Source organism: Lagopus muta, chromosome 11 (assembly GCF_023343835.1).
Source record: "Lagopus muta isolate bLagMut1 chromosome 11, bLagMut1 primary, whole genome shotgun sequence".
Classification (NCBI taxonomy): Eukaryota; Metazoa; Chordata; class Aves; order Galliformes; family Phasianidae; genus Lagopus; species Lagopus muta.
In genome coordinates this window covers 3,224,430-3,248,252 of record NC_064443.1, presented here as the reverse complement: position 1 = coordinate 3,248,252, position 23,823 = coordinate 3,224,430, and the positions used below count along the sequence as shown (strand labels likewise).

Here is a 23,823-nt window from a genome sequence, read left to right as displayed (position 1 = left end):
CTTGAATTACACTGACAAAAAAGTCCTTTCTAATGATTAGCACCAAACCTGCAGGGCAGGTTCAAGTACAGGGATACCAAGACAAGACACTACACACAGTGTGTGAAATATCCCACTGAACATAGCAGGATTAACAAACCCTTACAAAAGCAACAGAAGGCACACGGCTGGATTCATCTTACACAGCAGGCAAGAAAAGAGCACATGAAAAAGCCACCGTATCTACTTTGTGTCTGCCCAACCACGTCCAGCACGTAGAAGCCATGCCCAGCTGCCAGTTCACCTCTAACAGCTGCCTCAAACACTTCCTGCTGTGTAAGAGCTGCTGTTAAGTGAGCGGGCAGCATGGAGCGTTGTCCTCCAAAGGGCACTCAGCCACAGAGGGCAGCTCTCTGCACCAGATTTTAAGTTACTCTGTTCAATTAGCAACAAATGCATCGAATTTGACCCCTAGAGGTCCTGAGGAAATAAATATTCAGTGCAGGCAAATCAATCAGGAACAGAGGTGAAGGTTAGTAAGGAAATCAGACAGTGTTATAAGAAATGATTTTTCAATCTTGTTTTACTAAAGGCAGTTTGCTGCAAAACCTTAAACATCCGTTTCTTAGTAAAAGTAACCCAGACACTCATTTCCTGGAGTGACAGGCAAGGAACAAAATCAATTTTTACAAAGCTTTGCTCACTGAGAACATGGCACTGTGCATTCTGTTCAGATTAAACAGAGCCTACCAGCCAAGCCTGCCTCCAAAACAGCAGGGCAAGCAGCAATCGAGGCAAAGTGCAACCAGTAAGCCACAGCTTTCTCTAATGCAAAGAGAAAAGCTCCTTATGCAGGCCGGGTTCTACCCTTCCCAGGCTGCCCAGACTTGCCCCCTCGCTGCATGCTTTACCACGTTATTGACATAGCACAAGATGGTTTTTGCTGACAGATGAACACGAGACAAAGCTCCTTCTCATCAAGCACCCAGCTCTGCTCAGACTGCAGGCTACCAGAAGTGCAGCCTGCATTGCTACCTTACAAACCGTGGCTTCTGACACAGCACAGCCATAGAATGGGATCCTTCACCGGACTACCAAGTCATCACACAAACCAGAAACACGCTTTGGCTGTTGTAGTGACCCCACTGCTTCTGGTTCTGATTTTACCAAACTGCAAATCCAAGCTGACAGAAGGAGAATTCTGAGCTGCTGTAAGGAACAGCAGTTCCTTAACTCCCAGCAGATCAGCAACGGCAAATATCACAGCCTTTCACTCCAGCTCCCTACATGGGTTTAAGTCACTGCTTTAAACAAACTCAGTGAATCCAAAAATACTTCTGCTACAGATCAAGTGTTAGAAGCATATTACTGCTTCCATTCAGTTTCATCCAGCACAGTGAACCACACAGCCCTGCTCAGGCACACTGCTGAGCAAGCTTTACTGGTACTAAGCATGTTGCAGCGAGCTGAAATAAAGGTGAATATTCAGAGCTTCTCCCTGCTAAAGGTGCGGGATCTGCAGCGACTAGAAAGAGCTGTGGCAAGCTTTGAGAGCAATGTCTCAAAAGGAAAACAAGAAAAATCACAGAACAGAGACCAGACAATAAAAAACAAGTCAAAAGCACTTTGAGCAAGTCTTTATTATTCTACTTTGCTGACTAGAAGTAAGATAGACAAATTCCCCAACCCCTTCTGTCAGAACATCGGGGCGTGATGAAACCCAGCTCCCAAATAAACAAAACACATGCTTTGAAAAAGGTAAAAAATACTTCTGTGATTTGTGCCCTGCAGCCAAACTTGAATGACCCTGAGAAAAGTCTGTGCAGACAAGTCAGTGGAGATTGATGTGCAGCTCGCTGCTTCTGCTTTAATCCCCTTTGTGTTATTGCTTTCAAATTGAGTTTGTTTTTCTGTCTTGTTTTTTTTTAAACAAAGTGTTAATCTTGACTAAAATTCCACCATGAAGTGCTACAGCGTCGCTTTTTATTACAAATACCGGAATTTCCTCGAAAATATAAATGTGTAAAACAACCAACCGGCTGTACAGTGCATTTACAGTACATGTTCCAGAGTAACGGGCAGACTGAAGAGCTGCTTTACACGTTAGCCCTTGGCCCCAAGGATTGGCAGTACGGTTACAACTCGGATGATACAGGGTGAAAAGCTCCCGCCGCTACCAATAAAAAAAGAAAAGAGTCAAGACCTCAGTTACAATTAAGTTTATCACAGAACTGGGATACATACATAACTGTACAAGGAACAGTAACTTCTAACTAGAAACCGTCATCATGTTGTAACTCTCGGACGGGCTGGACCGGCCAGTTCTCCACTTCTTACAGCTGCTCCTGCTCTCCAGGGCTTTGCTCGCCTTCGCCCCGGGCTGTGGGCTTTCATAGAGGACGCAGATGGAGCCGTCCTCGCCTATCCGATAGGACACCTCGAAAGGGTCGACCCAAAGAGTCAGTTCGCTGGGCAAGAGCTGGAAAAGTCTCTCGTGGCTCAGTCCGATCATCGCCGCCGCCTTGCCGATCAGCGGGTCCATCTGATGGTTGATCCTAATGCACCGGTACCCGGAGCCCTTGGTCGGCGCCGTGGGGAACCAGTGGTGTTTGTAGTGCTCTGCGGGAGGGAACAAAGAGCGGCGTTAGCGGCGTTAGCGGCGTTAGCGGCGTTAGCGGCGTTAGCACCGCCGACGCGGAGCGGGCCGGGCCGCCGCTCACCGCGCAGCGCCTCCTGCAGGTACTCCCGGAAGCACCGCAGCTGCTCCTCGCCGATTCCGCCGGCGGCCCGCAGGAGGCGGGTGACGAACGCCGCAGCCGTGGAGGTCTCGGTTCTCATGGCCGCTCGGCCGCCGCTCGCCGCCGCTCCGGCCCCGGCCCGCCGCTAGCGCCGCCGCGCCGCTCCGCCCGGCCCGCCGCTCCGGCCAATGGCGACGTCGCGCAGCAGCGCGTCACAACGACGCGGCCCGCCCCGCGCCCCTCCGCGGCCGCCGAGCCCGATCCCCATTGGCCGCGGCGGGCGCGGGGCGGGGCTTACGGGCGGCCGCGCGCGGCCATTGGGCGGCCGCGGAGACGGGCTGTGTTTGTTTTGCTGGCGGAGGGGCAGGGCCTCGCCGCCGATTGGTCGGAGCGGGAAGGGAGGGAGCGGACGAGGCGCGCCGCCGCGTGGATCTCCCGGCTCCGGCCCCGCTCCGCCCCGCCGTCTCGTCTGGGCTCTCGTCGCTCGTACGTCTCAAAACACGGACGTGGTCTGTAAACCTCCATCCATCTCTTTTCAGACGCGCTGCTCCGGGGCCAAGACTCCAGATCCAGGCTCAGAGGCTCCACCAGGAGGGCGATCCAGGCGTGCATTCCACGTTTTAATGCACTTTTCTGCAAGATTCCTGCAGCAGTGAGTTGAGAAACGAAACAGCAGGAACAAATGAAGTAGGACCACCAAATACAGAATCTTCTTGCACACAGAACACGCCGCAGCTCGTCCCAGCGGGCCGTGGCGCGGTATGACGTCACCTGACGTCAGCGTGACGTCACCGCTTCTCCCCTCACCGAGGAGAGCAGCGCCGCCACCGCCGTCGGCCGCCGCTCTCGCGCCCGCCCGTCCAATCAGCGAGCCGCTCACAGCGCGAGCAGCGGCGACCAATGGCGGGGGCGCTTGCGGCCGGCGGTGTTGCGCCGGCGCCGGGATTGACCCTCGGGGGCCGCCGTAGGCGCGGCCGCCCATTGGCCGGGGAGGAGGGCAGCCCGCCGCCGATTGGCCGCGGCTCGGCGCGCGGGCTTCCGGCCGACGGGGTCGCGGGGCGGCGCGGGGCCGAGTGGCTCTCGGCATGGCCACCCGGCCGCCGCTCGGGCCGCGGAAACGGAGCGGACCCGCGCTGTGCGGGGCGGGCTGGCCGCGGGGCAGCGCCCCGGCCGCCGCGCTGGGGAACGGCTTCCCGCCCAGCAAACGCCCCAAGGGGCCGGCGGAGGTCGGGGCGGAAGAAGATCCCTTCGGGGACAACGATGACTTCACGGCGGACGACCTAGAGGAGATCGACACGATCGCTTCGCAGGCGCTGTCGCAGGACGCCGCCGGACGAGGCCCGGCCCCGGCGAGCCGCCCGCACGGCGCGTGGAGCGGCGCCGCGGAGCCCGGAGGTCAGCGCGGGGCGAGGGGGGGGCGGAGGCGCGACTGTCGCGATAGCGAGACCACAGCTCTCCCGTTCTCTCTCCGCAGCGGGCGGCGGCGCGGACGGCGCTCAGCTGCGAGGGGCGTTCCAGCTGCAGGTGCTGCAGGCGCAGCACGAGGACGCCCGGCGGAAGGTCAGCGCCGCCCCGCAACTCTGTGGAGCCCGGGGGCGGGGGTCCGGTCCTACCTCTGATCCGGGTGGTTCGGAATCCGAGCGTGCGGTGTATGAAAGGAGTCCTAATGGAAATGGCTCCAGGGCGTCCGAAGGGAGCGGTGTTTGTGCCCCGGGCATTTCGGATAAGCAAATGCTGATCTGTCAGTTTTTGTCTTTCCTGTTAAACCCTCTGTCCTGTGCGGCTGCTCTGTGTCACTTGATGATTTGAAAGAGTGCATTTAAGGGAATGGTGTTACTGTGCTTTATGGAAAGGCACTGCAGTGCACAGGGGCACCCACAGCTCTATCTGTGCTCAGAGCCCCCCAGCCTGAGCTGGGAATCTGCAGGGATGGGGCATCATCATCTCTCTGGGCAGCCTGTGCCATTGCCTCATGATCCTTATTGTAATAATTTCTTCCTTATGTCCAGTCTAAACCTCCCCTCCTTCAGTTGGAAACCATTTCCCTAAAAGAAAGGGGTGACAGCAGTGCAGAAAAGCCCACAGTCTCTGACAGGCAGCAAAACGCTGTAGTTCTATTAGAGAAAATCACAGAGCCTGATTTAATCAGGAAAAAAAAAAAAAAAGAGAAGCCACAGTGCAGGATTTCTACACTGGGCTATAGCAACTGTATAGCAACTGAGCTACAGCACTCAGCCTTTGACCTTGTAGAGAGCAATATGGGTACTTTTGGCTGAACGTACTGAATGTATGCTTAATGGAATTCATCTCTTTGCAGCTGAAAGAAATGCAGGATGAAATTCTTACTAAAAATGGGGAAATCAAAATGTTGCGTGACTCAATGCAGCAGATGGAGCACACTATGGATGAGCAGAGAAGGTCGTACATGCTGTTGGAACAGCAACAATCTCAGGCCCTTGGTGAAAAAGAGAGAGAGTTCTCCAAAAAGGTTTGTAGCTCTGTCAGTCGCCTCAGCACCACACACAGAAAGAAGCTCACAGTGTGACTTCAATGCTGCCACGGTCTGTTCAGTCAAAGAAGGAATATCTGTGTGACACTTCTGAGTGTGCCTTTATTTTGCTATGCAGAAGAAAACCCTTACAAGAACCTGACAGGGCATTTCTTCTGCCAAAATAGGAGTGAAGTTAAGATGGCAGGTTTTTGCTTGCTTGCTTGCTTTAGCAGTCCCCGGAACATTACAACTGGAAATAGAATGGTACATTACAAACAATTGTAGAATGGAAAATGAGACAGAAGGTGCTGTGTGACTCTGATCAGATTGCTGTTCCTGTTGCAGTCATCTTTGTGAGAGCCCTGAAGAGGACAGTGGCTGCTTTTGTGCTGTTAATGGCCTGGCTGTGCTCATGCTCTTGTGGCACTTGGTCTGTCTTGCCAAGTCATTGCTTCTTGCCTGACCCTGGGCACTTGGTTCTCAGATAGTATTAATTGGATTAGCATAAAAATGGAGAACTTGTACAGAGACCACAGTAAGTAGCCTGCAACCTTGAAATCTTACAGAAATTTGCATTGCTTTGCAGTTGGAACAGCTTACCTATTCTGTAACAGTAAAGCGATCTCATTGATTCTTTCAGTTACTGTCACTGCAGTCAGAGTTGCAGTTCAAAGATGCAGAAATGAATGAATTAAGAACGCGGCTTCAGAACTGTGAAAGAAACAAACACTCAGCTCAAACGGTTGTGCCACAAAGGTATGTGTGGGTTTTGGAAAATAATCTCTGTTCTTTCCATGCACGCTTGAATCTGTGCACAGGTTTCCTTTGTCTGTGTAACTCTTAGGTCATTTCCTTGAGAAAATACAACCAAAACCATTCTGTTGAGCTGAAGAAATCTTTCTGTGACAGAAATGCAGGGGGTGTAGAGTGAAGTACCACTGAAACATCAGTGCTGAGAAAGCTATTAAATAGATCTGTGTTGTTTAATAAAATGCTCCCAAAAATGATATCGATTCATTAAAGCTGGAGGGGTATTTGTTGGTGTTTTGTTGTTCTTGTTTGTTTGTTTGTTTTTTAGTAGCCCTAAAAAGAATTTTACAGTCCAGATGAAATCAGAAGGGTGTCCTCTGCAGCCTGGAAAAAGGTCTTTTCCTACAAAAGAGTCTTTCAATGCTGAAACAGCTGTCAGACCCTCTTCTTCTTCTTCAGGAAATTGTTTTGCACAGATGGTTTCCAGCAAGGAAGGTAAACCTGCATACAACTTATGTATACAACCTGCAGTATTTTTAGCTGCTTGTGAGCATTCTGCCTTAGATTCAGACTTTTGCCCTGTGTGACCCAGCAGTTGCAGTAAGGTCAGCACAGCACAAGAGTGGTTCTTTTGGTGTGGCACTGCTTGTGCTCCATATGGCTCCACCTCAGGTTTGCAGGAGGATCACTTGGCAGTGAGGTAAATGCCAGGGAGCTGGGTGAATTGTTTGCTGGCTCTCATGAGAAAGTCATTTGTTATGAGATGAGCTGCAATGTCCAAACTGTTACCCACGTTCCTCACTCAAGAAGGAACAGGAAATAATTTGTTTATTTGTTGAATAGGTCTACCAGTCAGCTGGTGGTTTGTTATACTCCTGAGGTTTGGGCTTTGGTAATTGTTCTCTTTTTTTGGTATTTCATTTTAAATGGTGCATATTGAGCCACGTTAAAGCGAGCAGCTGCAGGGCTTCACTCATTTCCTCCTTTATGTGTTGAGCAGTAATTCTCACACAACTGTGACTTTAAAGTCATTGAGTAAAACCTAGGAAACACACGTGTGTGTTTTTCTCTGTATTACTGTCATATGGAACAAAAATTGTGTTGCTTTTTTTTTTTTCTTCTTTTTTTAATAGCAGCCAACTGCTGCATTGAGACAGTGGCACATTACCAGAGGGGAATAATGGGAGACATTAGGAGCTGTCCCTGCCGAGAGCAGAGGGTTGGAACTCCATGATCTTAAAGGTCCCTTCTGACCCAAAGCAGGCTATGATTCTGTGACCTTCACTGCAGGCTGATGGAACATCTGAGGCGTTTCTGTCAGCTGCAGTATCCAGCCAGAAGCAGTGCTGGACAGCGTGTATCAGCAGCCTTAGGAGGGTTCCTGTAGTTACTTTTTCAGCTCAGTGTTTGACACTGCTGAGTATTTTATATTGGCCTGTGCTCTGTGTTCTTACTGCACGACAGCTGTGGCTAATTGAAGGTGTGCAGATGACAGATGCAGGTGTCTAAGCGATTATTCCTTGTATTTGAAACATAATTACTGTTTGCTTTAGATAGTAAGATGCCCCATCCTGAATTGTCATCCATAAAGCAGGAAGCAATGGGAAGGAATGGTTCTTGCAATTCTGTACCTCGTCGGAACATTCAAGGTAACATATTTCTGGCAACACAGAAGTAATGAGCATGAAAAAATAGATGAGCATTTCTGAGGAGCGATGAAGAGGCCATTAGTGAGTGCTGTCATGTATGTGCAGTGCCACTGCATGGATTCCTGCCTGCAGAGTTAGTTGCTCTTAGCTTTGGTTTTGCACTGAAACATTTCAGGTTCTATTATCACATATCCCTGCAGCACTGGGATATTGTTGCTCTGTTTCAGAACATTGTTTGCCTGGGTTTTGCTTTTCAGAAGGGTATGGACCAAGATGTACACTGAGAGACATCTTCCAGGCTGGGCTGTGTAAACAAACAGTGCTGTCTGTTGTGAAGAGAGCAGGAAAAATGTACATTTCTTGTTTCTGAAAGTGGAAGGAGCACATCAGTGCTTAAGGTGTTCAACACGTTATTTCCAGTTCAGAATTGCTTCACGTGGTTTTAATGTTCAGACTGGAACATGGAGGCCATGGCCCCAGGATGACTGCATTGTTACAACCACTTGATTGAGGTGTTTGCTTATAAAGGGACTGTAGTTAAAATCTCCTTACGCATGCCCTGATCCACATTTAAATTGTGATCTATAAGATTTTGAGAACCGATGAATTTAAAATATTATTTTCTTCCTGTATTCTGTCTTGTAAGAGAAAGGAGATTGATGATGGAAGAACTGATCTTTGAGGTTGAGAGCAGCATTGGTGAGGTAAACCTTTTGAAACATGTTGCTGTTGTTGCAGAGGATGGAAAAGCCACTCCAAAGGCCATCTCTCCAGGTTCTGCCTTGCTGAGCGCCCTGCTGAAGCAGCCCCTTGTCTCTGGGTCCCTGCTGGGACTTTGCCATCTCCTCAGCAGCAGCGCTGAGGCTCTGCCAGGAGCTGTGCTGCAGCCCGACCTTCTGCAGACGTAAGGACTGTAAAATTGCATCTGATGTGTTGGCAGCACAGTGGAATGAATGCTGTGTGACAAAGGTGTTGTGTGGGGGGCACCTGGAGCCTTGTGTTCGGCGCCCTTTGGCCAAGTGCATTGAAGGCAGAACTTGGAGCATCATTCTGCAGCTTTGGTCACCTGTCTTTGGTGATTGTAGGTACTGAAAGCAGGAGAAACACGAAATTGGAAACTGGATTAATTCTGTGTTAGGGGAGGGCACAGAAATTAGGAAAACTTGGAAGTGGCTACAAGTAACTGCTGCCTTATCTTTTTAAGGATATGTTTAACTATATAAAGTATCTATTATATATATACACACACATATATACATGTATCCTAAAGTCTAAACCAGTGCTGTATTTAAATATGAAGTTGAATATAAAATCAACTGTCTGAACATGGTTTCAAATATCATGTTAATTCATCAGATCTTTGTTGTTAATTGTTTGATGGCTCTTTTGTTGAGGGCCCTTTGTTTTGCATTTAACATTTCCTTAGGCTTGTAGGCTAGCAATTGCTGAATTCAGTGGGATAGTTTGGAAAGGAATTAGTTGCTCACAAGACCTGGGTTATACCCTCTATTTTATAGGAGGATGCACACCGTGGTAACTTATAACTATTTTCCTGCACCTGTTGGTTTAGAACTTCTAATAAAGGTTTTTGGTGCAGTCTTATCTGCTCAGCCTGTTTTACTGCTTAATAAGACTGTAACCAACAATGCTTACTGTCACTGTATTTCTTGATTAATATTACAGGAGATGAATGCATTAAGCACTTAATTTAACTACTGCATTTCTCTCCTTAAAGAACTAGACTTTATCTCATGAAATACCTTTGCTTTTCTGACACTCTGTAGCAGTTCCAGTGCTTTGTGGTGTTAGCATGGCTCGTGCCTCACTGCCCTTCCATTTCATGCAGGCATTTGGCCTCTGTAGCTGCAGTTTGAGAACAGCCATCCCTGGCCTTCCTATTCTTTGATTCAGAACACAAATAAGCACATTTTCAGCTCCGTTCTCTACTTCTTCTTCCACCAAAGTACTTTCCTCCTTTTGTTTGGTAGGCAGCCCACGCAGATGCCTGGCACCAGGGCAGCCCCGGAAGAAGTTGCTCCTCTTGTGTCCCTGCAAGAAGCTCAGAAGCTCGCAGTGACAGGGCTGAACTTGATCGCTATGGACGAAGGGCCGTGCGAAGGGAGCCCTGCAGGGAGTGGGAGCGAGGTGTTGTGTTTGAAACGCTGCAAGATCCCAGGAGCTGTGCACCTCTTGCCCTTGGTGGAACACCACATCGGCGCTTACTGTCGAGCGGTGCAGTCGGCAGACAAGTCAGTAAATGCTTCTTGTGGAAACCATGCAGTCGTTTCTTCCAGAACCAACACAAGTAAGGTGGCGAGTAAGGAGGACTTCAGGTTGTCTCTTGAAGAAGCAACAGTTCTGTCGCTAGGCATTCTTTATTATTTGGCATTTTATAGCTGGGACGTTGTCCACGTGTTGCTGGCTAATGAGGTGGAAGAAAGTTCTGCTGTTGGAGAAGAACAGCTTTCCAAGACGGACAGAAATGTGCTGTGTGATAATAAAGATGACAGGACACAAGGAGGGCTGCCTGACGCTCCGCAGGATGCTGACAGTAACATTCAAGCACAACATTCTTTGTTCAGAAAGCTGCTCCAGGTTTTAGCTGTTTCTGCCACTGCAGGCTCCCAGATGGATTGCATCCTGCAGCACAGCCTGAAAGTTCTGGTAAAACTGGCTGAAAACTCAACGATGGACTTGCTAATAAAGTAAGTCAGTAATAATCCATCAGTGATTTCAGGCTGTTTGTTGTGTAGCAGTTTTCACTGTTGAAAATAATTTGTGCAGGTGGCAGTAGAAGGTGTGACACCTGTGGGAGAATGTCACGTTTCTTGGCTCACCTTTGGGATGCAGTGGAGGATCTGACCACTGCCTTGGCTGCTAATGAATGTGATAATTGCCCCAGCTCGATAGTAAGATCTGCTTATCCTGCATTTACGTGAAGCAGATGCTTTTGGCTCCTTGCATGGCTCTCATTTTGGAGTGAGAAAGCTTCTTCAGTCGTGTGGTTGATCATTTTTTTTATTTGAATTGCTGGGAGATGCATAAGCAATGAAAGCACAAGGCTTCCTGGTTTACTTATTTATTCTATTTCTACTCTGTGTTATAATATTTACAATTCTCATATTCTGTTTATAATTACGTGAAATATAATGTCTGTTCATTCTTGTGGATGAAATGCCACTCCTGAAAGTGTGATCCTTGCTTGCTAATGGATGCATGGAGCCATCATATGAACTGCAGGCTGCCTGCAGCACGTAACAGCATATGTTTTGCAGCTTACTTTATTTCTGGTGTGTAAGTGGAGCTTGTGTTTTGAATGGCTGGAAAAGGTGTGAGTTACGAAGCAGTGAATTACTTTCGACTCGTCAGTCACTTCCCATTTGTAACTGGGATTTCTCTTTGCAAGTTTTCAGCACCTCCTGAGCCACCAGGTGCTGCTCCGTGTCCTGTGCCCAGCTGTCCCTCTGCACACAGTTCTTCTGACCGTGAAGCTGCTGTCCATACTTGCACAACACCACTTGCTGGTTGCTCAACTTTGCTCCCATTCAGGTACAGAATTCCTTCACACAGAATTGTCAGCAGTTTAGTATTAGTCAGCCCAACTAAAAGTCATACAAACAGGCTTTGTTCTGTAGTCTTAACCCCCGCAGCCCAGGCTGCTGCGCTGCCTGCAAGCTTGTGCTTGTGCTGGGTTTCATTGCTGTTTGAAGAGCACCTCTGGTGTCACCTGTGTACACTCAGCGCTTTGGATTTTTACTTTCCACACAAATACCTGTTGTATTAAAAACTGCTGAGGAAAAAAGGAGTTCTGGGGGGTTGAAAGCTAACAAAAATATCACCTGCTATTGACTAGCTGTGAAAAGAACTGAGTTAACTCTCTTCCAGATAGCTGCCTTCTTCTTGCACTGTACATGTACATCACGTCACGACCGGACAAATCGGCCTCTGAGGTGCATTGGCTGCAGCTGGAGCAAGAGGTAACACTGCCAGGTCCCACAGTTTGTCTTGTTGAAGGGGTGGGAGGAGCAGGGCAGGGCCTGAAGCATCCAAAGAAGTTCTTCAACTGTAACAGAAGCTGAAAGTTTGAGCTTTTGGTGTGGAATTACATTGGTTTCTATGAATCACTGTTGGAAATTGAATCAGTAACTATTCTTCAAGATAACACCAGTCATAGCAGTCAGAGTGAAGTCACTGAAAAAGCACGAAGCTGCAAATGAATTCAAGACTGCAAATGTTGTTTTGCTTTTAGGTTGGTAGAGAGCAAGACCTGTGTACCATTTTGATCCTGTCATTTACTTCTGAGCTGTATCTTTGGAGTTACTACACATGAAAGATAGAAACTGAAGATACTTATTCACTGCATTTAGCGAAGTTAAGTCAGGCAGTTAAGTTTTACAGCAAAGATTACACTAACTGGTTTTGGTGGAGTAAAAAAGATCAGCCATTAGTTACAGACTGTTAGAAGCCAGTAACAAAATGTCATTCTGACTTGCCTTGGTTTGCAGCTCAATAGTTTGCTAGTTCTGCAGAAGCCTGCTGCTCACTGTAACGCATCTGCATGTCTTTGGAACAGGCAGTCAGGCTCCTGACCCGGTGCGTGCGGTTCTCCAGCCCAACAGTTTTACCCCCTGCTGCACACTGCCAGTGTAATCTGGAGGTACGTCACTGTAGCTACTGAATTTCTTCTGCTGAAGATGTAGGAGTAGCCTCTTATCCTTTTTTAGCTACTGTACTTCAAAGCCTGCCTTCTGGAAAGTTTGATTTTGCTTCCTAGCATCTGATATCTGAAGAGTAACTAATGCAGTTCATAATGCAATGCATTTTCTGCTGCTGTGGTTTCAGTTTGGGTACTCAGTCTCTTTTTTTCCTCTGGCAGGTGGTTAAGGCACTAATAATAATGTTACACAGACAGTGGACAAAGATTAGAAGATTTGAGAGCAGCTTGTGTGCACATAAGGAGCAAGTCATTCAGTTCTTAAGGGACGCAGTCCTACTCTTACACAGCCTATCTCAGAAAGACAAACTGTTTCATGAGCACTGTTTGGAAGTGCTCCATCAGTATGACCAAGCCATGCCAGGCATTAGAGCCATCCTCAGAAAAACTAAAAAGCTGAGCGCCTGCGAAGGTAAATGGAGCCACGTTGTGTTGTGCTGTGGTTTGGGTTTTTTCCCTTCCTAACATATAAATAAAATACCACTTCTGTCCCGTTCTCAGTTAACTGTGGAGTCACTGAGGTTGGAAAAGACCTTTGGGATGATTAGGTCCAACCATCCTCCTACCAGCACTACTGCCCACGTCCCTCAGTGTCACATCCCCACAGTGCTTGAATGCTTCCAGGGCGGTGACTCCCCCAGGTCCCTGAGCAGCCTGTTCCTAATGACTAGTGGTTAGCAGTCCTAATAACCACTGTCTACCGACGATGGATGTTTTGTTGGTTTGACCTAAGAGGGTACTCCACAGTCGTCGTGTTTCTCAGACTTCATTACACAGAAGCACTAGTCTTCTCTCCATAGAAATATGTCCCTACTGTCTGATCAAATAAAATCCTATGCCCCAGCTCCTTGCAGAACAATAATCTTTGCTGTGTTGCCACGTTTAACAGTATTCCAAGTCCCCCTACTAACATTACACTTTCCCCTAACAGTTCTTTTTTTCCCTGCATCCCTAACACCTTCCTTCATCTTTCTTCTTCTATCCGTCCATGTCCTCCACTGTTCCAAAAGCTCCTCTAGCTCGTGTAACATCAGATCTTTCCCTTTGCTTTGCACACATGCTGTGTCTGTTTCCTGCAGAGCTGATCTGGTGCTTTTGCCTCTTCTCCCTGCACCTCAATGCCTCCTAGTGCCCACTGTACACCCTGTAGCACAGTGTCATTGTCCAAGATAGCTGAGCACTTGCTTTTGGCACTTGCTGTAGCATACTACAGGCAGCATGTTTTACAGTAAATCAGATCCCAGCTATTAATTTTATCAAGTACAAAAATACACATCTCTGAAATGTGCTTCTTGTCGTTTGTTGTTGTTGCAGAGCTGATCTTGGATGAATTGTACCCTCCTGAGCCAGAAGCAGAAGATCAGGACTCCAGTTAGCCATGTGGCAGTGATCTCTGCCCGTACTTCAGTCATCGTAATCACTGCCAGAGTAAATCTGATCTAAATCAGCAATTCTCCAAAGTGATAACTCAAAAGTTGCCCTCCAATGCACAACTAAAACACAATTCTTTGTTGCAGTTATTCTACCTAAGTGCTATCCAAATGAAAACAAGGAAATTGTGATGTGAGGACAAAAATAACACTGCCATGTACTGTTTTGCTGTGCAAAACCACTGGAAGGATGAACTCAGGAATGGTTCTGTTTATGAGCATCACCCTTCATGAAGCTGCTGTGAATGGAATGGAAACCTTACTGTGTGTTCCCCATTTACTGTGACTACAGCTGCATTTATGCTGGTTTATGATGCTGAACGTCCTGGGACGTTTGGGGTCACTGAGTTCCTATGCAAGTCTTGTGACAATATTTGTTGTTTCTTTTGTAGCTGTAACACTTCCCTTGCTTGAGCCTTCTGTGTTGAAATTAGTAAATTGTTTACTGTGACTTTTTAAAAAATAATGGCAGAAATAACTTGTAGTCGGCAGTTCTGTGCTGAGCAAGGCATTTACAAAAGGCCTGGACTCATCAGCTGAGTTCACTCCTTTTTTCAGTTTCATGAATGTGCTGGAAGTGGCACTGCTAAGATGCTCCACCCAAAGCTGCTGGAGCTTAGAGAAGAACCAGGTGGCTGAAGGGAACGTTGTACTGAGCAAAAGAGGTTCAAAGCTCTGCAGAACCTGAGCTGCAGCACCCGGGTCTGTGCTGCAGTGGAATTGAATGAGCAGCTAATTGCTAGGATATGGCACGAATGATTGCAGGAGTTACTGTTGCTGTGTTCTTTCGGTGTAGTGGGCTGCTGTTAGCAGCTGAACCTTAGACCCTAAAACCAGAACTGTTTAATTGCTGCTAAAAGAAGCCCATTGGTTTGTGGTGCAGCTATGGGGTGCCTTTGAAGAAGGAACTAACCCTTCTTTATACCAACAATGACCTTATATAGTGTTTATGGGGAAGTGAGAAATTAAGTGCATAGCTGGTAAACTCAAAAACATCAATCCCAGCATTCAGTCACTTTGCTTTTATGTAGTGTGTGCTTCCTTACAAAAAGGGAAACGTGTGTCACGTTTTTAGTGGTCGTGAAGGAAATTACTGCTTTGTATTCCTAGCTTTTGCAGTTAACAGGCTTCATATTGCAGCTGAGTGAATTGTGATGGCATCAATTCCCGCAGCAAGGGAAGAGGGGCTCCTACCAAGACAGGTTGCATTGAGGGCAGAAAGAACACGGTTAGGTGTGCTCTTAGGTTAGAGCTCAGTATTGAGGTGATAAAGCAATGGTGAAGTCTATAAATTCCTGTTTTTATCTGCTGTGTAACTAAACTAGCACCATGCCTTCCTATCCTTTCCTCTTCAGGATGTGGGAAGCACATGAGGACTGTGGGGCCGTAGAACACCACACGGCTTCTCAGTGCCTCTGCCAGGGGCAGAGTGGTGGCAGGAGAGCTGGAGTGAGGGCATGGCTATAGGCACTGCGATGGAACTCTGAGTGGTCCCGGTTCCCTTCACCTTCCATTCCCTCAGGCACTGTCTGGGTAGGGCTGGATGCGCCCCAGAATTTCTTTTGCACCAACAAGTCAGCCCTGCCCAAATCTTACAAGATGTGGAGCAGAGACGGAGCTTTAGAAAAGGTCCTTCCTGACAAAGCTTTCCTCCTCTGTGGTCTGAGGGTAGCGCTCGGGCTGTGCAGCACCAGGCACTTGCTGCCTCCTGCAGCACTAATGCACAAGTGGCCTTCCTGCAGTGGCATCCAGAACAGGCCTGGCTCCAAGGACCGGAATGGAGAGCAGCAGTACTGCAGTGGGAGGCAGGCCCTCGGAAAATTGGGAAGCATCCAGTCCTCTGGTCTTAACCCAAAAAGGCCGTGCCGTGCCCTGGCGTGCCTGGGCAGGGAGCCCTGCTCTGCATGCTGAACGTGCTCTTGGCTGGGCTCTTGCTTTTGAAGAGAACTTTCCCAGAAACAGCTGTGCAGGAATAACGGGTGCAGTAATTCAACATCTCCCTCCAGCCAAAGTTGCTTTGCTCCCTCCTCCTGCAGTGCAGCACGGGGACGGGGGGCTGTGAGGAAGCCTGTCTGTGAGATGCTGTGTCTGGCGCTCAGCCCACTGGAAGGGCAAGCAGAGCTGTCCTGCTGAGATGCCATCATCACAGCACCCCGCAGTGCAGCACTGTCAGCTGTTAATTGCTCTGCTGTTCTCACCAACTGATCTCTACGAATACAATTTGGGTGTAAGATGGACTTCAATCACTTCTGGACTTTATCTGGACTTCAATCACTTTAATCACTTCTGATAAAAGACTGGAGGAGTTTGAACTAACAGCAGTTAAGGAATCCTGACTTGTTGAAGCAGTTCAAAGGTATAAAAACTGTTGGAAAAAAAAAATCCTGGCTTTATCTCAAGGACGATTTGGTAAAGGGGAGATGTGTATTACTGCTAAACTTCACATAAACGAGTATTATCTGTGGAAAATGCAATAGGAAAATATCATGAATTGTTCCCTTCTGGGCTGCCGTGATATTTTCCCTTCTTTGTGCTCTAAAGTGGGAGGCTGTGAGAAAACCCAACCCTTGTGCTCTTATGGGCAGAAGTAACGTCGTGGAATTACAGGATGGAGCAACACTTCTAAAACCTAAACTTAACATTAGCTGCTAAGACAAAAGTGAAGCTGCTCGCTGTGTGACCTTGAAGTAAAGCAACTCGGATTGCTCTAATCAGACACTCCCTGAAGAAATCACAGCATGGCAGTTCTCCTTTCAGGGACAGATGAACAAACAACATCTGGTTTCCATCTTGCCAGGACTCAAAACACATTTGTGAGAAAGCAGGCTTTAATAGGTGAGGATGGCAAACAAAGCACTGCCTGCAACATCTGCCCTAAACTGTGCAAACTCTTATTAACTAAAACCAAAAATAATCTGGAGGAGGCTCAGGGGAGTCCTCATTGCTCTCTACAGCTCCCTGAAAGGAGGTTGCAGGGAGATGGGGGTCGGCCTCTGCTCCCAGCTAACAGCAATGGGACAAGAGGCAACGGCCTCCAGTTGCACCAGGGGATCCCCGCTGCATCTGAGGAAGAACGTCTTTGCTGAAAGAGCGGTCGGGCACTGGCACAGCTGCATGGGGAGCTGGGAGAGTCAGCGCCCATGGAGGCGTCCCAGAACCATGGGGATGTGGCACTGAGGGACGTGGGCAGGTGGGGGGTGGACGGTGGGACCTGGGGATCTTAGAGGTCTTTGCCAACCACCGAGACGCTGTGATTCTGTGAGTCGAGTCATTTATTGTAGCGAGAGGTAATGAGCAGCAAGCAACAAAAAGTCACGGAAGCACATAAACACTTGACTGGGATACTGATGGCACCGGGCCCCTCACCCTGCGCTGGCTGCAAGAGCCTCCGCCCTGCTGCCTGGGTGCCCTCAGCCCCGGTGAGGTGTGATGGCGTCACAGAGGGTGGCACGGAACGGCCATTGTGACCCACGGGGTGCGGAACAGAGCCAAGGCTGCGGGGCTCAGGCCGAGCTCAGTGCGACTTGGTGAGGTGAGCAGGGAGGAAGGGGCTGCCTGAGGCTGCCCAGGGAGGAGGGTTCCCCAGCGCTCGGGGCCTGAGCTGAGAACTCAGCCTCGTCCCGCTTCTCCCCTAGGTTGTCACGCGGAGGAGAAAGCCTGGTTTTGCTGGGACAGACACTCTGCGAGTGCTCGCCGTTGATGCACATGATGTCCGAGGGGACTCAGGAGGCCGCCGGCTCGAGTGAGCCAGGTGAGAGCAAAGAATCCCTGCACGCAGGGCAGAGGGGTGCTGGGGGTTTGCCAGCGGCAGACAGGGGAGGCGGGGCACGCAGGGCCCCTCTGCTCCTTGGCCAGGGGGGCCGCGGTTGGGCTGTGGCCGCCTGCTGGCAGCACTGGGCCTGCAGTGCCCCTTCCTCTCCACGGCCACCAGCCCTGCCCCTCTGCTGGCACGGCCGGCACACAGCAGCCCCTGGGACAGCCCCCAGGGCACCTGGCTGCGCAGGCTGCTCACTGCTGTTCCTCTCTCCTCTCCAGCATGCGTGCTCTGCAGCCGAGTGGATCAGCACTCGAGCATCCTTGGGGAAATGGAAGAGCACCGTGGATTCTATTTCCATAAGTATTGTGTGGTGAGTTCCCACGTGCCTCCCGACACCTTCCTCCAACCAGTGATTCCCTCCTTTCTGCCCTAACAAGAGCCTGCTCTTTCCTCTTGTACAGATATTTATCAATGGTCTTTATGAAGATGTGGAAGACCACATTGGCCTAACTTTTTGGATTAAAGACCTGATACTCAAATTGAGACAGGCAGAGCAGACGGTGAGCACCGGACTGGAACAGGGAGCTTGGCGCCTGGAGAGGCGTGGAGAGCTTAGCCTGGTCCAGGGAAAGCAATCCCAGCCCTTCCAGCCAGCCCCAAGAGAAATCCCTGCTCTTGCAGACCAGCCCTGTTCAGCAGGCAGCTCTGCAGAGTGCCAGCCAGCCCTGCCCCCATCCCGTGCCCTGCACAGAGGTGCGGGGCCCGCTGCGTAGGCCCTGAGCCTGCAGCTGATGGGAAATGCTCTGCTCTTTACAGCTCTGCTTCGTCTGTGGCAAGAGGGGGGCCTTCGTCACCTGTGCAGAGATGGGCTGTGACCGCAGCTTCCATCTCCCCTGCGCTTCCAAGGGTGAATGCGTCACCCAGTACTTTGGAGAGTACAGGTAAGGGCTGCCAGGCATCGCCTGCGAGCCTCCAAGCCCTGCTTCAGCACCAGCCAAAGAAGCGAGGAGTGCGCCGTGATGCCTCCCAGCAGCCTGGCAGAGCCAGAGCCAAGGCCTGGGGCTCCTTCCTGTTCCTCTGCCCTCCTCGCAGCACTTCTCACCTTGCCCGTCCCTCCCGTCTTCCCCCAGGTCCTTCTGCATGGAGCATTGCCCACAGCAGACAGCGGAAGCAGCACCGGCGCAGGACACGACCTGCATCATCTGCATGGAGCCCGTGGGGGACAGCGTGTCCTACAGCACCATGCTGTGCCCAGCCTGCCGACACGCCTGGTTCCACCGGGCCTGCATCCAGGTAGGAGCCCTCCCCTCACCCCATGAGCACGGCAGGTGATCAGCAGCACCAGGCCTGGCTCACACTCACCTTGTTCTGTTTCTGCTGCAGGAACAGGCCATGAGCGCCGGTTGTTATCAATTCCGATGCCCTCACTGCAGAGACAAACACAAGTTTGTTATGGACATGCACTCTATGGGGATCCGAATCCCAGTCAGGTTGGTGTCTTTCAGCCAGCTCTTGAGATGTGAGGGCACACGAGCTGTCCTTGGCAAGGGACTGCCCCAGCTGGCCTGGCCCTTTGCAGCCATTCACATGGGCCTCAGCATCACTGGGAAGCTGGAACTGGGCGTCGGGAGGAAGGAGAGGGATGCCATGGATTAGTTTTAGTCCTGGGGCAGTCAGTGCTCATTCCATTCCCTCCTTTCCTTGGCAGAAGACCAACATGGGAAGACAACGATCCCTACGCATCACTACTGGAGAGGCACGGGAGCTGCGATGCCAGCATCTGCCTTTGCCCACATGGCAGGGAGCAGGCAGAGGAAGAGGGGTGAGTTACCTCAGCAGCCCTCTGGGGCTCTGCGTGGGATCGCAGCCTCACCACAGGCTGGGAGAGCACAGACTGGGCACCAGAGTTGTGCCGGGCGCTCCCTGGCTCAGCTCACTTTGTCCTCACGGCCACAACCCGTTTGTTTCCCCAGGCCCTGGCAGCTGCTCCTCTGCAGCTCCTGTGCTGCACAAGGCACTCACCGGTGCTGCTCCAACTTGAGTCACAGCACAACCAGCTGGGAGTGCAACGCCTGTGCTGGAGAGGGCACCGGTAAGAGGCAAACGGCTGCGTGCGGCTGGGCTGGGGCCAGGCGAGGCCTGGCAGCGGCTGCTGAGGGCCGCCTGGCTCAAATCCCTCTAGCCCAGCACCAATGGGAGTCAGTTCCACCCGTGGCTGCAATTCCATCCTGCTCACTTTCCTGCCTCTCCTTACAGCCTCCAGCACCAACTCAGGCCTTCCTGGCTGCAGCACCACCAGCCAGGCACCATCAGGGCCAGATAACTTTTCCCCCGGGCCTGAGAGCAGCGGCCTGTCCAGCCAGCACAGGTCAGACCGGAGGAGAATCCGCCCGCGTGCACAGCAGGATGAAGATGAGCCGCGACGACACCGTGGGAGCAGCCGTAATGCTGCCCTGACTGTTGGGAGCCGCACTCCAAACGCTGCCAGCCAGGAGACATCAGCGTCCTCGGGGCGCAGACAGGGACAGCGGGCCCGGACAAGGAGCCGCTCTCCATTGCAGCGCCGGGCCCCAGATTCTCCAAGCCAGCCCCGAACACGCTGTGGGAGCAGGCAGGCACCAGCCTCAAGCGCTGAGAGCTGCACCCACACAAACTCAAGACGGGGAGCACCGCGGTCCTCAAGGGTTTCCATGGCAGCTGAAAGAACACAGTCCAGGCAGACACAGCGGGCCAGGACTCGGAGCCGCTCCCCTCTCAAACATCGGGCTGCAGAGACCAACAGCCAGCCCCAAAGACGCTGCAGGAGCCGGTCCAGGCGGCCAGGGCCAGCCTGGGGACGAAGCCGCTCCCGGGTTCCACGTCGGGCCCAGAACATCAACCGCCGGCCCCACTGATGTCATAGGAGCGGCCGTGTGCCAGCTCCAATTGTTATGTAAAGTCACCACAATCCATCAATAAAAGTGACAGTTCCATCATGCCACTGTCGGTTTGGTTCTTCTCTGCCTTTCCCGAGGTGGGCAGCTTTAGGGGCTGCAACCACGGGCATCTCTTCTCCCCAGCACCCAACCCACTCCTTCCTCCCCCCAGCCCGGTTCAGGCTGAGCTGGGTTCTGGCCCCGACTCCAGCAGGCACAACATTTCAACACACAACGTGGCGGAGGCCAGGCTGGCAGCTGCAGCCCCGTTCTGGGGGTGTTTCTGTCATCGTGGGGATGCCGCTGTGTTTGGGACACGCGGGCAGCCCCACGGCTGCTGCCGGCTGTGGGTGGGCCGGGGCCCAGGCTTTCCTCCTGCATTCCAGCAGTGCCTCAGGTCTGCTGCCACTGCTCGTAAACGTGACATCCGCCCTATATTTACTTGGTCCAGTTGTCTAAAGAATTAGCCTGCTGGTCTCTTCCCGGATCCAGTGTGTTCTGCTAACTCTCCCATTGCAAAGTGACGTCTTTCATGCCCATACAATTCAAAAGGCTTTCCCAGACTGGGCAGTTCTAAGCAGGGCTAGACATCAGAGCTGCTCTCAGTTGAATACAGGCTGTTTGGCATTCTAGGTTCCAGTCCAAAATTTCTCTTTTCACTTCTTCCTATTCCACAGTTCCACAGTTTGGTATCCATAATCTACAGCATCCTACCGTCCCTAGGGAAGCTTGCATTTTCCATGTTGACTTTGGCTCTGCTATTTGACATACGGCCTCCTTGCCCTCAACTCCAGGCTTTCGGAGGAGGCTCAGGGGAGGCCTCACCACTCCCTATAACTCCCTGAAGGGAGGCTGTAGTGAGGTGGGGGTTTATGTACCGTAGATCCTGTGTGACAAACCTGATTTCACTCTATGACAAGGTGACCCGCTGAGTGGGTGAAGGTGAGGCTGTTGATGTGGTCTGCCTGGACTTCAGTAAAGCCTTTGCCACTCCCCCACAGCATCCTCATGGAGAAGCTGGCTGCCCACGGTTTGGATGGGCGTACGCTCTGCTGGGTGAAACGCTGGCTAGGCAGCCAGGCCCAAAGAGTTGCGGTCAGTGGAGTTAAATCCAATTGGTGGCCTGTCATGAGTGGTGTCCCCCAGGGCTCAGTACTGGGGCCGCTTCTATTTAACACCTTTACTAACGATCTTGCGGAGGGGATTGAGTGCACCCTCCATAAGTTTGCAGACGACACCAAGTTGGGAGGGAGCGTTGATCTGCCTGAGGTGCTACAGAGAGACCTGGATAGACTGGATCGATGGGCCAAAGTTAACTGTACGAGTTTCCGTAGGGTCAAGTCCTGCATTTTGCCCACAGCAACCCCAGCCAACCCTACAGGCTTGGGGAAGAATGGCTGGAGAGCTGCCTGACGGAAAGGGACCTTGGTGTGCAGATGAACGGTGGGCTGAATATGAGCCAGCAGTGTGCCCAGGTGGCCAGGAAGGCCAATGGCAGCCTGGCTGGGAGCAGGAATGCTGTGGTGAGCAGGACTGGGGAAGTCATCGTGCCCCTGGACTCAGCGCTGGTGAGGCCTCACCTCAAGTACTGTGTTCAGTTTTGGGCAGCTCAGTACAGGAAGGACATGAAGGTGCTGGAGCAGGTCCAAAGAAGGGCAGCAAGGCTGGGGAAGGGCTTGGAGAATATGGCCTGTGAGGAGAGACTGGAGGAACTGGGGCTGTTTAGTCAGGGGAAAAGGACTTGGGGGGGGGCCCTTATTGCTCTCTTCCAATGCCTGACAGGTGCTTACAGAGAGAGTGGGGTTGGTCTCTTCTCACTGGCGACAGGACAAGGGGAAATAATCTTAAGCTGCACCAGGGTAAGTTTAGGTTGGATATCAGGAGAACTTCTTTGCAGAAAGGGTGGTTAAGCACTGGAATGAGCTGCACAGGAAGGTGGTTGAGTCACCATCACCACCACGTGTTTAAAAACCATTTGGATGTGGTGCTCGGGGACACGATGTAGTGGAGGGTTGTTAGAGGTAGGGTAGCACGGTCAGGTTGCTGTTGGACGGGGTGATCTTACAGATCTTTTCCAGCCCGAGCGATGCTATGATACTCTGATTCCATGAGGGGATTGAGTGCACTCTCAGTAAGTTTGCAGGTGACACCAAGTTGGCAGGAGGTGGCGATCTGCTCGGGGGTAGGAAGGCCCTTCAGAGGGATGTGGACAGGCTGATCGCTGGGCTGAGGCCAACGGGGTGAAGCTCCGGTGAGGCCACACCTCGAGTGCTGCGTTCAGTTTTGGGCCCCTCACTACAGGAAAGACGTGGAGACCCTGCAGCGTGTCCAGAGAAGGGCAACAGAGCAGGTGAGGGCTCTGGAGCGCAGGCCTTACGAGAAGCAGCTGAGGGAACTGAGGTTGCTTAGCCTGGAGGAGGCTCGGGGGAGACCTTGCCTGGTGCTCAGCTACCTGCTGGGTTAAACCACGTGTCTGCACACTGCACTCCCACAGCCACTTCAGGCTTCAAGAGCCAAAGTCAAAACAAGCCATCTACTTAGGCCCTCAAAGCTGCATTTGTGCCTCGAAAGAATGGGATGGGACCGATAAAGGAGGTTTAGTGCCCTGAAGTAAGGCTCTGGGTCCTTCCAAGGTGGACTGGAGCCCCCACAACGGCAGTTCGCACAGTGACAGGCAGCTTTTGCTCCTCAGCAGAGGCTCTGCACATTCCAAAGTAGAAATCTGACCTGCAGAGCAGACACTGCGGCTTTTCAGCATGAGGATTTGAACCCTGGGAAGGAGCGCTGGATGCTGCCCAGATGGCTGAGACCATCCATGGAGGCCTCGGGCCCCCAGCCTCGATCCATGCCACCAAAAAGGACGGCTCGCTCAGCACGCACGAGGCGGCGAGCCCTCCGCAGAGATTAACAGGAGAGGTCGGATTCTACACAGTAGAGGTTTTGATCCCATAACACAGTTTAGGAAACTTAAATGAAGCATTTGCACAAACAAAAGAGCGACTGGGACCAAAACCAAGTCCTCCTCACTCCATATACCTTTGCAAAGGGACGTTGTAGAGAGCTGGGGGTCGGCCTCTGCTCCCAGCTAACAGCAATGGGACGAGAGGGAACGGCCTCCAGTTGCACCAGGGGATCCCCGCTGCATCTGAGGAAGAACGTCTTTGCTGAAAGAGCGGTCGGGCACTGGCACAGCTGCATGGGGAGCTGGGGGAGTCAGCGCCCATGGAGGCGTCCCAGCACCGTGGGGATGTGGCACTGAGGGCCGTGGGCAGGTGGGGGGTGGACGGTGGGACCTGGGGATCTTAGAGGTCTTTGCCAACCACCGAGACGCTGTGATTCTAAAATGCTTGGAATGAGAGCAAAAAATGTCAGCATGACGTTTAACAGGAGCAGTTAGCAA

General features: G+C 51.3%; 3 protein-coding genes across 4 annotated transcripts; 2 read left to right on the top strand and 1 right to left on the bottom strand.

Annotated features, from left to right (window-relative positions):
• Positions 1 to 1,589: 1,589 nt before the first annotated feature.
• On the bottom strand, positions 1,590 to 2,872 carry LOC125698673 (protein BTG1-like). The gene is made up of 2 exons (XM_048957328.1): positions 2,700 to 2,872; positions 1,590 to 2,598 (listed from the first exon to the last, which is right to left on the bottom strand). Exons 1-2 carry the CDS (start codon positions 2,815 to 2,817, stop codon positions 2,249 to 2,251), a joined length of 468 nt encoding a protein of 155 aa, XP_048813285.1. The 5' UTR covers positions 2,818 to 2,872; the 3' UTR covers positions 1,590 to 2,248.
• Positions 2,873 to 3,793: 921 nt separating this feature from the next.
• Positions 3,794 to 16,915, top strand: LOC125698793 (ATR interacting protein). Of its 2 annotated transcripts, none has more exons than XM_048957591.1 (13): positions 3,794 to 4,112; positions 4,192 to 4,277; positions 5,035 to 5,205; positions 5,849 to 5,964; positions 6,290 to 6,453; positions 7,512 to 7,607; positions 8,346 to 8,511; positions 9,596 to 10,312; positions 11,014 to 11,156; positions 11,493 to 11,584; positions 12,181 to 12,264; positions 12,484 to 12,733; positions 13,636 to 16,915. In XM_048957591.1, the coding sequence occupies exons 1-13, from the start codon at positions 3,803 to 3,805 to the stop codon at positions 13,695 to 13,697; spliced, it is 2,457 nt and encodes an 818-aa protein (XP_048813548.1). In that variant the 5' UTR covers positions 3,794 to 3,802; the 3' UTR covers positions 13,698 to 16,915. The 2 variants fall into 2 exon arrangements, with proteins under 2 accessions (XP_048813548.1, XP_048813547.1); XM_048957590.1 differs by having other exon boundaries at positions 6,287 to 6,453.
• A 167-nt stretch (positions 16,916 to 17,082) lies between these two features.
• On the top strand, positions 17,083 to 20,605 carry LOC125698794 (PHD finger protein 7-like). The gene is given in 10 exon segments (XM_048957592.1): positions 17,083 to 17,502; positions 17,787 to 17,878; positions 17,970 to 18,068; positions 18,325 to 18,449; positions 18,639 to 18,812; positions 18,814 to 18,872; positions 18,875 to 18,998; positions 19,217 to 19,330; positions 19,482 to 19,600; positions 19,765 to 20,605. Coding segments are annotated over 10 exon segments (1,596 nt in total). The 5' UTR covers positions 17,083 to 17,450; the 3' UTR covers positions 20,403 to 20,605.
• The last annotated feature ends 3,218 nt before the right edge of the window (positions 20,606 to 23,823 follow it).

Excerpts from the sequence above, each read along its gene's own strand:
- LOC125698673 (XM_048957328.1), bottom strand. The coding sequence starts at position 2,817 with ATGAGAACCGAGACCTCCACGGCTGCGGCGTTCGTCACCCGCCTCCTG. Across the intron at positions 2,599-2,699 it reads CCTGCAGGAGGCGCTGCGCG|AGCACTACAAACACCACTGG; the intron begins GTGAGCGGCGGC and ends TCCCTCCCGCAG.
- LOC125698793 (XM_048957590.1), top strand. The coding sequence starts at position 3,803 with ATGGCCACCCGGCCGCCGCTCGGGCCGCGGAAACGGAGCGGACCCGCG. Across the intron at positions 8,512-9,595 it reads CAGCCCGACCTTCTGCAGAC|GCAGCCCACGCAGATGCCTG; the intron begins GTAAGGACTGTA and ends TTTGTTTGGTAG. Across the intron at positions 11,585-12,180 it reads GGCTGCAGCTGGAGCAAGAG|GCAGTCAGGCTCCTGACCCG; the intron begins GTAACACTGCCA and ends TCTTTGGAACAG.